The sequence below is a fragment of the Crocodylus siamensis genome, chromosome 11 (genome assembly GCF_052110815.1).
Source record: "Crocodylus siamensis isolate JL-2025a chromosome 11, ASM5211081v1, whole genome shotgun sequence".
Classification (NCBI taxonomy): domain Eukaryota; kingdom Metazoa; phylum Chordata; order Crocodylia; family Crocodylidae; genus Crocodylus; species Crocodylus siamensis.
Window position 1 is genome coordinate 40,728,912 of NC_143405.1, and position 11,994 is coordinate 40,740,905.

At 48.6% G+C, this 11,994-nt stretch overlaps 1 protein-coding gene across 9 annotated transcripts in view; it reads right to left on the reverse strand.

Annotated features, from left to right (window-relative positions):
- WNK2 (WNK lysine deficient protein kinase 2) overlaps positions 1 to 11,489 on the reverse strand; it is a 210,457-nt gene extending 198,968 nt beyond the window's left edge. For 5 of the 9 annotated variants that reach the window (XR_016438417.1, XM_090021084.1, XM_090021089.1 and 2 more), the window contains exons 1-2: positions 11,293 to 11,489; positions 10,391 to 11,011 (exon numbers count right to left, since the gene is read on the reverse strand). Coding sequence is in view for 8 of the 9 variants with exons in the window: in XM_090021084.1 (XP_089877210.1) it covers positions 10,391 to 10,984 (594 nt within the window). In the remaining variant the exon portion in view is untranslated. The remainder of the gene's footprint in view (positions 1 to 10,390; positions 11,012 to 11,292) is intronic. The other 4 variants (XM_090021088.1, XM_090021087.1, XM_090021090.1 and 1 more) reach the window with 1 other exon arrangement.
- Between the last annotated feature and the right edge of the window lie 505 nt (positions 11,490 to 11,994).

An 11,994-nucleotide genomic window follows, 5' to 3' on the forward strand; every position in this document is an offset into this window, starting at 1 on the left:
TTGGATGCAGTTGGTAAGGTAAGGCAGAAGGGGAGGAAAGGAGTGTTGGGGGGCAAATCAACACCCACCACGGTGAGGGAGGAAGTGGGGATGGGGTAAGTGCTGCCCAGCTAGGGCAGGTTGAGCGACCGAGCCACGGTTCGCCCGGAGGGGAGGGGGCTCCCACCTCTGCACACACCCCAGGAGGGCATGGGGGGCATGGAGGAGGGGCGTGCACCCCCCAGATCTGCACAGGGCAGGGCAGAGTAGGTTGCAGCTGCAAGCTGGGGTAGGAAGCCATGCCAGGCTCTTCCCAGTAGGGGGTGCTAGACCCCACTGCACTTGGGGTGGGTGGCAGCAGCGCTGGGAGGGGTGCACCATAGCAAAATTTGGGGTGGCTGCAGGCCCCCCCCCCCCCATAGGTTCCTGCCAGTAGCTGCCGCCTGCCCCAAGTGCAGCCCAGTCTAGCTCCCCCCAGCCCCCCCACCAGGAAGAGCCTGGCAGCACCTACTCCAGCCAGGTAGCACCTACCCCAGCCCCACTCCCCCCCTCACCACAGGGGGCATTAATCTGCCCCTGCACCGCTCCACAGCCCTTCCCTTTCCCTCTCCCCTTCCACCACAACAAACTTACCAGCTGCATGCAGCTCTCTATGCTGCCAGGCTGTGCTCCTTGCTGCCTACATGCTGCGTTCCAACTGCACACGTGCATTTATCAGCCAAATTAAATTGGCCACATTAGGCTGATTTCTGATGCAGTCAATTTTCTTTTATCAGTGCCAATCCAATATCAGACTGATACATCGGTGCACCTCAACTTCTTCCATAATGCAGACAAAGCAAGGCACACTGAAAACAGGAAGAAAGTACTGCAGTCCTTTCCAAGCTGCATGCTTTCCAATTTAACCCCTTTTCCCCTTTGATTTAAAAATGCTACTGTTCCCAGTTAAGATTCAGAATAGTTTATACAATAAGAGAATAGAGTAACTTGTAAAACAGAAAAACCAAACAGCTTAAAAGGCAACTAGAGCATCAGCTTAAAAGAGAACTCCCCCTAAGCAATGTTCCAGTCTAGCTTCATTTGCTAAATGCCTGCCAAAATAGCAAGCTTTTACAGCACTTCCAAAAACAATCCCAGGCTCAGGCTCTGGCAGGCCTCAAGAGGGAGAGAGCTTCAGAGCTCAAAGGCAACTCCAGGGAATGACCTCCCACAGGTTTCTGTCAAACAGACTTGTTGCAGGAGGTTGCCCTCAGCTGACTTTATGATTTGAGATGGGGCATAAAGATCCATTAAGTACGCAGGTCCCTGACTACTCAGGGCATCGGCAATGCGTAGGGGTTGCACGCAGGTGTACGTGCACCCCCTGAGATTGGCCATGCCCCCACTAAGAGAAGCACCAGCAGCACTTCCAGGTTTGCCACTAGACAACCTGGCCACAGGCTGCTGCAGCAGGGGAAAGGGCATGCCAGGCTCACAGCCAGCCCAACACAGCAGGCAAGCACGTAAAATATTTCTTTGGGTGGAGGGGAGAAGGAGGGTGGAAAGGGAGGGGGAGATTAAGACCTCCCACACTGCAGGAGGAAGTGGGTAGGGGCAGGGGCAAATCATTTGCCCAGCTGCCAAGCTGAGGCTGGCCCTACTTCAGCTCTGGGCCCCACCGGGCAGTGTGGGGCTGAGACCAGACTGGGGAGGCAACCAGGGCCAGCGAAGGGCTGGGGACAGTGGATACCGGTGCCCAGCAATGACCCCAGTGCAGAGGAAGGGGCAGCTCCACAGGTGCAGCGCACTCCGGCCCTGAGCTTGATCCCTACTCAATGCCAGCTTCAGCCTCGCTCCCCCCTGCCTCCATGGTCCTTTCCCCTCCCCCTGCAGATTTTCACGCTGAGGGGGGAAGAGGGGAGAGGGCCCACATGCGCATGCATGCATGCACGCACACACACACACAAACAGATGCACGCTCAGCCCTCCCTCCCCAAAAATATTCTCTCTGCCTCCGGCCGCCCCAGCTGGCAATCACCCGCTGGTGCCCCCCCTACTATTAGGAGGCACCAGTTGCCCATGATTTAGGGCCTTTTCAGTCAAAACCAGCACCTTGAATTTTGACCAGAAAGCTGTTGGGAACCAGTGCAGACTCTGGAGTATTGGACCTGTGTTCCTAGTGACTCACCACTGTCAGAAGACAGGCTGCCACATACTGAACTTGCTGCAATTTCCTGACAGTCTTCAAAAGGCAGCCTGATGTAGAGCACATTGCAATAGTTTAGCTTTGAGGTTACAAAGACATAGATGATAGTAGCCAGATCTGAAACCAGAAAAAGGGCCACAAACTTCTCAACCAAACAGAGTTGGTGAAAGGCACTCCTGTTCCTATTCGCTGCAAGGTGCATCAGAAGATTCAAAGCTGCCAATTGACAAGGGGAAACTGAACTCAATGATCAGTGCCCCATTTCTCCCCCCCCTCACCACTCTCACACCTTTGTCTTGTTTAGATTCATTTCAAATTTAACTGCTGTAGAAAGAAAGGCTCAGCAAAATCACATATTCCATGTGCCTAAAGCCACTTCCCACAGGCAGACAGTTGTAGGAGAAGAGAATACTCAATTAGTCCAACAAGCCTAAATCACCTTTTACAGCTTTACCACCTCAAACTCCGTGCAAGTCTTTAACATTTATTAGACCCATTAACCAATTATAGCTTGGAGCCCAATTTGGGGTTGGCAGAGTGGGTCCTTTCCCACTAATAAACACCTTAATGCATGATATTGTCCACATCCACTGACAAAATTTACGAGTGGGGGCATGGAAGTCTTTGCAAGAAAAATTAGGAATTTATATGGCCTTTGATTATGTACTGCCTGGGCACCCCAAAATTTATCACCAATTCATTTTCACAACACCACTTAAGTAGGGAAGTGTTACCATTTTTAGTAATAGGAAACTGAACTACAGACAAGCCAAGTGACTTACTCCCAGGTCACACTGCAGAACTAGGTTTTAGTTCCCTGACCACTAGATCAGCTCCCTTTTCCTCTACTGCACAGGAGCCTCTTAAAACTCAAGGTAAGGCTTGATAAGCCTTTTCTGGTTTGTGAAAGAACGACAAGTCAAGAGTTAGATCTTGTAGAAATAATTGAGGATAGACAGTTCACTGCTTGGGGACCCAGAGAAGCAACGAGGAAGGGATTCATTGCTTCCCATAGGGCCGAGTTGGGCAGCAGCCATGGCAAGTTCTACCTCTAGCTGTGCTGATCTCTAAGCTCTGTTGTAGAAATTTCTTCCAGTCCCTGAAGAGATCTTGGCCATTAACAAAACACATGAAGGGAATCACACTCTTAAACCAAATGCCTCAGATAGGTAATTTCTGCTCCAAGCAGTAGCATGGCCTGTAACTATCATCCCTGAGCTGGTTACTGAGTTAAGTCAATTTTGTTTCACCCTCACCAGTCCTTGACAATTAATTTAGGCTTATTGTGATATGCAAACTTAATAAGATTATTTGCATAATGTCCAAGCAGACCAAGCCTTGGCAGCTATGCTTCAGGCCTGAATATTTTTCTGTCAGCCTTGGAAGAGAGTGAGCAAAGGGGACAGAATTTGTTTCACACAAAATAATTGTCACTTTCACCGATTTTCTTTCACCAGACTAGATCTTGGATATATCCACTATGTACCACTTTAATGGGATAAAATTCTATAGTCTGTTGTTAAAAATAAGCCTTTATTCTAGTGAAAAAGAAAACAAAAAGTAAATATCTTAAATTTGTTTCTGCTCAATATGCTTTGGGTTTTTGACAAAAGATTAAATTGAAGCCAATTTATTTGCATTTTAAATACCACATTCCTTACACTATTTTCAGCATCACTAACAGTGACAACAGCAGTTACATGCTATACTTGCAGAGTCCCTCCCCCCACACACCTTAAAAGTAAATAAAAGCTTTGCCAATTAACTCTTTCAAAATGTTCTATCAATTAACAACATATTGATGTCCCCGTTTCAAGAGCTGCCTTATCTTGAAGTTTAGAGAAAAGTTGTCTGGTTGAAAGTTAATATTGAATTACCTTTTAATTTACATTTTCTCCTCCACAATAGTCTTCAATACATACCAGGAATAACAGGAAAAAAATCCTTCTGCAATTCAGGACACGAAATCACCTTGCCATTTAATAAGCTGCTTAGTTATTGGTTACCTACAGCCTCCCTCTCCCCCACACACACAACTGCTATCAGAAGAATTTTGTGCCCACCTAACAAGAATGAAAGCCAGGCCAATGCATCTGCAGGGCATCCTGTCTTCAGAGGATGCAACACATTTTTTGTGCTGTAGTTGCTTGTTAATGGAGATAGTTTACAAAACCTTCAGTGATACATAAACAAGTTAGATAGCAAATTTTCAAGTTGCCTACTCACTGGGCTCCAATATGAAGTGTGCAGGATCAGGGCCTTTCACAATTAAAAAATCCCACCCTTAGGAGACTTAATTTATGCTTTCTTTTCACACTATTAGAATCTAGTATGTAGCATTCAAGTGTGGTCCATTTAGAATCAAGCTAAATACTTCCTTCTATATACAGCTGCAACTTTCAGATATCTTCCTCTCTCCTCATTCACTGCAAGAGACTACTGTTACCAAGTGGCAGTCTGGGAACTTAACTGTAAAGACAGAAACTAGGTTTAGAAACAAAAATTTAACAAACACAAGTAGGCCCGGAGTTAATGTTTTTAAAAGACTTTTATCCAGCCTAATTTAAAATTCTTAAACCTAAACCTCATCTTGTAACTGTAGAACATTAATACCACAATATTAAAATCAATTAACTGTCAGCTAATCTGGAATAAATTTATATAAGAAACTTATGAAAGACCAAGAAATATCCATAAATTAAATAAAACAACATTACTTGTTCTCACAATGTCACAACTACCATTTTCAGTTCTTCATTTTAGATTAATATTCTTTAAAAAGTCATGGCGATACAGATCCCAGATCTGTAGAGTGACCATGTCCATATATACTACTTTGGCTGGGACAGTCCCAGATTCCATAGACCAGTCCCATCTAGTTGGTCAAAAGTCCCAGGCCAGAGTCCAGTGAGGAGAAAAAGCAGCATAGTGCACCAGGAAGGCAGGAGGGCAGGTACCACTGCTGCTGTGCAGAAGCAAGGTGGGAGAATGTGCAGTCACCCTATCTAGGTTGCCAAATCTAAGATCCCTACATTCCTTGCTTCCACACAGCAGCAGTAGCGCCTACCTGCCTGTCTGGATGGCACACTATGCTGCTCTGCCTCCCTGCCAGACTCCAACCCAGTACTTGTGACCAACCAGCCAGAACTAGCCTACAGAATCCAGGACTGCCTAGGCCAAACTGGGATGTAAGCAAGCACAACAGAAAGTTGCCATTGTAGGATGACACTGTTCTATAAAACAGTACCCAGCATGGGATCAACACTATACTTAAGGCCATTCTACACATGCAGATAAAGGTACAATAGATTCTAATGTGCAAGCCATACAATTGCATCACCCGCTGTGCCACAAATGCATGACAAGAAGCAAGATTGTGGGATCAGACATTCAATCCCATAGTATGTCATTGCCAGTGCAAGGGAAGCCCAATCCTAGGCTCCCTCTCCACTGGCAAAAAGCAAGCTCCAGCAGCCAGGAGCCCCCTCAGCTGCAAGTTACCCAATGCTCCCCACAAGGCTAGGAGGTGCAGCTGTTGTAGTCTCCCAGCCCCTGGAATGTGTGAAATCCCCAGGACAGAGATTGCGGAAACCATGATCTCCCAGTACTGGGAGTTTCACACACCTGGGGCCCAGAGTTGGCAGCTGATGGGGCTGAGACATCCATCAGTTGCAGGCTCCTAGCCGTAGTTGGGCATGGTTCCCAGCCACAGGGGAGCCCCTGCTACCTGTGCAAATTAAAGCTCAATAGCAACCAGCTCTAAAGTTAGTATACATTTTTTTATGTCCAACTTTATAGCTGGTTGGAGCTTTTTATGATGTGACAGGCGCTTTGCAGTGTAGCTGGTTTCAAGGTAATTGTGCAGTTAATCAGTTAATTGTGTGATGGCTATAACATGTAGAGGGGGCTCAGACACAGATCTCTCTGTCAGGTTGCAAGTGCAATCTTAAGTAAGCAATGGAATTTGGAATTAAGATTTGGAATAGGGAGGAATTGAGGAAGGAGTGTTGGAGGGGAGGAGTTAAATTCCAAAGCTCCTTCAGGTAAAATTTAGGAGCCATCAATGTACAGCCAGAGTCCTAATGAGAAGATTTGTTTCAGTGAACATTAAGAATATGTCATGCATTGTTGTCAGGATATTTGGTCTTCATGCACTCCAGACACACTCATGGTAAACAAACATAATTAAGTAGAAAAAAAAAGATCACACATAGCCACCTTTGATATTGGACAACCACTGTAAAAACGGGGTGCTTTAATAATGTTCATAAGCACCCCTCTTCTGGATCTTTTCAGGCAAAGAATATTCTCTATCTCTAATATGTTTGCATCGGAGGAGCTACAGACAAGAACCTCCAGCTATCAAGGTTCATAATTAGAATCAAACAGGAACTGAAAAGTAGGAGTGAGGCATTATTTTTTATGTAGTTTTGTACTTACGACTCCCCCTGGATTTCTCTACAGGTCCCGAAAGGGGAATTAGATGAAAATTTGAAGAGTCTGAAAGCCTGTGTCTACCTAGCAAAAATGTTTACTGTGACACTGTTTGGTAAGCAAAACCCAGCTTCCTGATTCAACGAACAGAGACTCTAGTTAGGATGCACACTACTTTGCAACCGCTATTCTCCTTTCAGAAGTCAAAAAAAACTATTTTCTAGTTTGGATTTTATTAAAAATTTTTATATTTTAGCTTGACCAAACCAAAACCTAGCTCCAGCTAAGCTTTTAATCTGAAACCTAAAATATAATCAGATTCCAACTTTAACCACTCTCCTATGAAAGAAAATCCTTCAAGACAGAAGAATTACATTTTTGGTAGGTTAGGGAAAAATCAATTTCCTTTCCCCAGATTCCTCAGTCAGACTATATTTGGTGAACTTAAACACAATACACAAAGCCTTTGTCCCGAGCAGGGCTGTCCCCAAGTGGCTGAGGTTAATGTGCAGCTCCCAGAATCCTACCTGGAAACTATTCCCCCACGGTTCTGGCTGTTGCTGCATCCAGGTTCTGTAGATTCCCCCCTTCCCTCCTCACCTTCTGATCACTGGTCCTACATCTGTGATATGGTACAGCAAAGGAGCTAAGGTGGGGGCATCTACATACAAAACTCAGGGGGAGGGAAGAGTCAAATATAAAGAGTCCTATTTGTTATAATATATCTTTCAAAAGGCAGAAGTTTCTCCTACTCTGTATTATATTCAATAAGCCTTCACTGAAAGCTAATCAAATTACATGCAGCAAAAGGTATTCCATTGCCTTTCATTCTCTGGGTCTCATATATACTTGTGATACGATCATACTTTAATAAAAAGCCTCCCACAATTTATTTAGTTTTGTTGACTGCATTCACTGTAGCCAGGATTGAGTGAGAGCAACTGTTCAGCATGGAAAACTTCAATTACTCTTTGGGAAAATGAAAAAAAAGATAAGTACATAGGTGTATGTGTCCCCTAAAAGGCTAGATAGGAAGGCAACATTTAAATGCAGCTATATAACAAGGCCTTCTGATTGCTTTCTGTGGTATAAAACTATCAAGGAAGCCATCTTACGGTTTCAACAGTAGGGTATTTGTGGTTTCTTACCAGGGATTTTTTTTCCCCTTTGTTTTTGCTTTTTTAACTTAGCTGAATTGAATGTTCTTACTCAGTAACACCTACAACTAGGTAGAGTAATTGACATGTACATGTAGAAATGTACAAAAACAATTAGATGCGTCAGCTTCAGACCTCGATTACACTCCCATGCTTCTACAATAAGAACTCTGAATTAGATTGTATGAGCATAATACAAATCAAATTCCACTGAACAATACAAAGTCCACTTGCCTATGTGGCTGGCTATTTGTTTCTTTCAAAACGTGCTGAGAACGTAGGTCTGACATTGTAATAAGAAAACCCTGCGGTTGTCACTCAGCTACACTTTATTCACAAGACAGAAATGTTGGCTTTCACCAGAAAACCGAAACAGAAAACTGAAAAAGTAACTAAGTACAACCTCATGTTATCTGGCTTTCAACACTGCCTTAAAATCTGCACAACTAATTGACATTGACAGGAGTGGCAGACACAAGTAATCTGATAAATTCTAACTGTCTTCCTTGTACTTGTCTGGTCAAAAATACTACTTTCCCCTCAAAAGTTAGAGGAGCTCTACGGAACTCTGTGAGAAATGGAGAAATAAACGTTTGGTGGGAATACCAGATTTGAAACTAGAGCTATATAAAGAAAGTTAATGAGAAAATAATGATTACAGATAGTCCTTTCACAAGGAGACATTTTGAACTGTAGTTGAAAGGTTTTTAACCCTTTGACGCTTTCACAGAAAACTGCATCATCATTTCCTAGACAAATGAAGCAGGAGGGAAAGGAAGTAGCATCAATGAATGTTATAGTATAGATTTCTGCACCCAGTTATACATGTTTCTGGAGAGCTTGAATTGGAATTTGTAAGTTACCTTTCCATTCCCTGACACAACCTTTTCAAGTCAGGATGTTCAATCCATTAAAGACACCCCCAAAAAACCAAAATCAATTAGTAGTACAACTGTAGAAATAATTTTCCTGTCAAAATTCTCTCATCTGTGACCATTATGTTATGACAGAACTTGCACAACACATTCAAGTCAAGTTTGCTTAATAACTTTCGTTTTTCATAATATCCCAACAGTAATTTACAGAAAAATCTCTTCCAATTTTGCAGATACACCTGCATTTCTCATACAGCAACATGCACAGTCCTAGACTCTTCTCTCACCCAATTCTTTTTCTACCTAGCCTTCATGTTACAGCACACCACAGTCCTCACTCAAAAGGCCTCTTACCTGCCCAGCCGGTATTGCTGGGCTCTTTATTTCATCAATTCCTATTAGACAAAGAAACATTCATGTGAAGACTGAGAAACATTTCCTGCATGTTTTTTTAAATCATTCTGGGATTACAATGAATTGCAACTATACCGTACAATCAAATCATCTGGGAGAACAACTAGGCTGTGCATCTGCTCATGTGGCTGTCACATGAGAATAAAGTTGTTTCTCAGTGTAAAACACACATGGATATTCAGAATCAATGTTTCCATTCATTGTTTACCAGCTGTGCTTGGATACCACTGCAACCCACAACACCTAGCTCCTGGGAATTTTGGCTGCCCAGTGAATACAGGATTTGTACCAGGGCTCATAACTTAAGATACAGTTGTGAACCCCCAGCTAATTCTATGAAACAACAGAGATGAAGCGAGTCTAGAAAAACTGATCAAAAGGGAAGGGAGGAAAAGAAAAAAAAAAGCATAAGAGCATAGGTCTCATGAAAGTGTGCATTAAGAACCTAGGTGAACTTATGAAAGATGCCAAAACTTCACCAAAAAGACCCACGTTTATAACCCATGCTGGAGAAGGCGCATCAATATCATGCCTGAGAAAAGAAATTGTTGCAAGAACTTCGTTTTCACATCCAGAAACTTACTACAGGAAAACAAAAAGGAAGCCCAGGTTGAATTCTATAATCTGGGACTTCTCTCGTATACCAGCTACAGTACTTACAGAGGTATGGGAACACATTAGGCTTTACTTGATCACAAGGCTTTAGTTTCACTTGCTGAAACCACCAAACTCTGGACTTAACCAAAACACTTAATCTCCAGGAAAAGAAATGAAGTCACATCCCATTAAAAAAAATACGCTCTGACGTTCACCTCTGAGTGTTTGACAGCTTAAGAACCCTTTCAGAGCAGAGGCTTTCCAGTGGGGAGTTGAGAGGAAGAAGATAGAAATGACAGCAGGGCTTCATTACTAGAAAGGGGTCCTGTTTGTAGCACAGCAATCCTCTCTTCTTCACCAGGAGTTTAAGCCCCCTAATGTATTTATTTTAAGTGTACACCTGCTAGCTAGATGGCTTCTGACCCAAGATACAGATAGATGGGAGAAGCCTCAGCTTGGAGGAACTCAACACACCTGCCCTCCAATCCGTGCCATCACCCCCATGCTTTCTTCCTCAGGCAGCACTGCCCAGCCCTTTTCAGCTAACAGCCCAGGCTGCCTATGCCACAGAGAGCAGCTTGGGCACTCAGGCCCAATCCCCACAGGCCAGGAGGAGTGCACAGACTGTGGCAGTGTGGGAGCCCGCAAGGATGCTACCCTCAGACAGGGGAGAATCAGCAATGAGGAGAGCAGGATCCCTGGATGGGACGCAGGCACTTTGGCTGCCAGGCCCCGGAGCCCGTGCTTACCTGGAGCTCGCACCAGGCGACTTCTACCCAGGTCTCGGTGTCCAGGCCCTTGTAGACCGTTTTGAAGGAGCCGCGCCCCAGCTCGATGTCAAACTTGAGGAACCTGCCATCGGGCGAGGTGGCCACAGCCTTCATGTCGGCCTCCTCCTCCACCTCCTCCTCCCGCCGAGCCCGGCTCTGCTCCCGCGCCGGCTCCGCCACCTCCCTCCGCGGCTCCCGCTGGCCCTCGGCGGCGGGGGGCGGCCCCTGCGGCTCCCCGGCCGGCTCGGGAGCGCCCTCGGGGTCCGGCTTGGCGATGATCCGCCGGGTCTTGGAGAGCAGCAGCAGCGGGTGCTGCCGCTCGGGCGGCTCGAAGGGGGGCGGCTCCTCCTGGTCCGAGTCCACCACGCTCCGTCGCAAGAAGCGGGGCGCCGCGCGGGGGTCCCGGGCGCTCGGCCCGCGGGGCAGGGGCCCGCTCGAGGCCGCGGCATCGCCGGAGCCGGGGACCTGCCCGCCGCCCGCTTCGCGCCGCCGCCCGCCTGCGCCGGCATCGCCCCCACTTTCCATCAGAGCTGAGGCCGCGGCCGCCGCTGCGGGGAGCACATCACGGTCCATGGCCAAGCGCGGCCGCGGCGCGGGCACCTGCCGGCGGAGCACAACGCTGACGCACCGCCCGGCCGAGGGGACGCCCCGGGGGAGCAGGCAGCGCCCCCCTCCCCGCCCGCCCCGCCCCCGCTCCCGCCGGGGCCACGCGGTGCTGCAGCCGCAGCGGGGGGGGAGGTGGGGGCTGCAGGCCGGGCTGAAGCGGAGCCGAAGCGGCGCTGCGGCAGCAGCCAGGCGGGGTTGGGGGTGGGGTAGGTGTCCCGGGGCCGCCTCACCTGCGGGGGGGGGGCGGGGCGGGAAGGGGAGGGGCAGCGACTTACGTGCGGGGGGGAGACCCCCCATGGTCCTCGGGGCCGCGATGCTCAGCCGCCGCCGTCACCCGCCCCACCCCCGGAACCGGCGCCGCAGCGCCCGCGGCACAACAATGAGGCGGCCCTAGCGCGCGGCTGGAGGCGCCCCAGCCCCGCGCGGCCCTAGCCGCCCCCCGCCCCCCATTGGCGGCCACCGCCCACCCCCAGCCGCTGCCGGCGCTCGTGTCAATGGGCAGCGCCGGCGCCCGAGAGCCCCATTTAACGCGCGGCCACGAGCCCCGGGGCGCTGCGCCGCAGCCAATGGCGGGGCCCGGGGGCGGGGCCTGCGGCGCGGCCTCCTCCAGCGGACAATGGAGCGGCAGGCGCTGCTTCAGCCAGGTCGGGCGCTCACCCCGCGCCGTCGTTGAGATGAAGGGGCCCGACCCGGCCCGGCGGGGGGGGGGCGAGGGCGGGAGCGGGTCGCCCCGGGCCCGGCCCGGCCGGAGCAGGTGGAGAAGGCGCTGCGGAGGAAGGGGGCGGGGAAGCGGCGCTGAGGAGATGCCGGTGAGGTGCATCCCCAGCCTCGCCCGGAGACCAGTCCCCACCCCCCACCGCCCTGACTTCTCTCCTCATGGAGCTCCTGAGCCACGTGCGGCCTCTTCGCGCGGTTGTCACAAGGCCGGTGCGGAAGCCGCCGGGCGAGCCAGGGGAAGCTGGGGACGGGTACTCCCT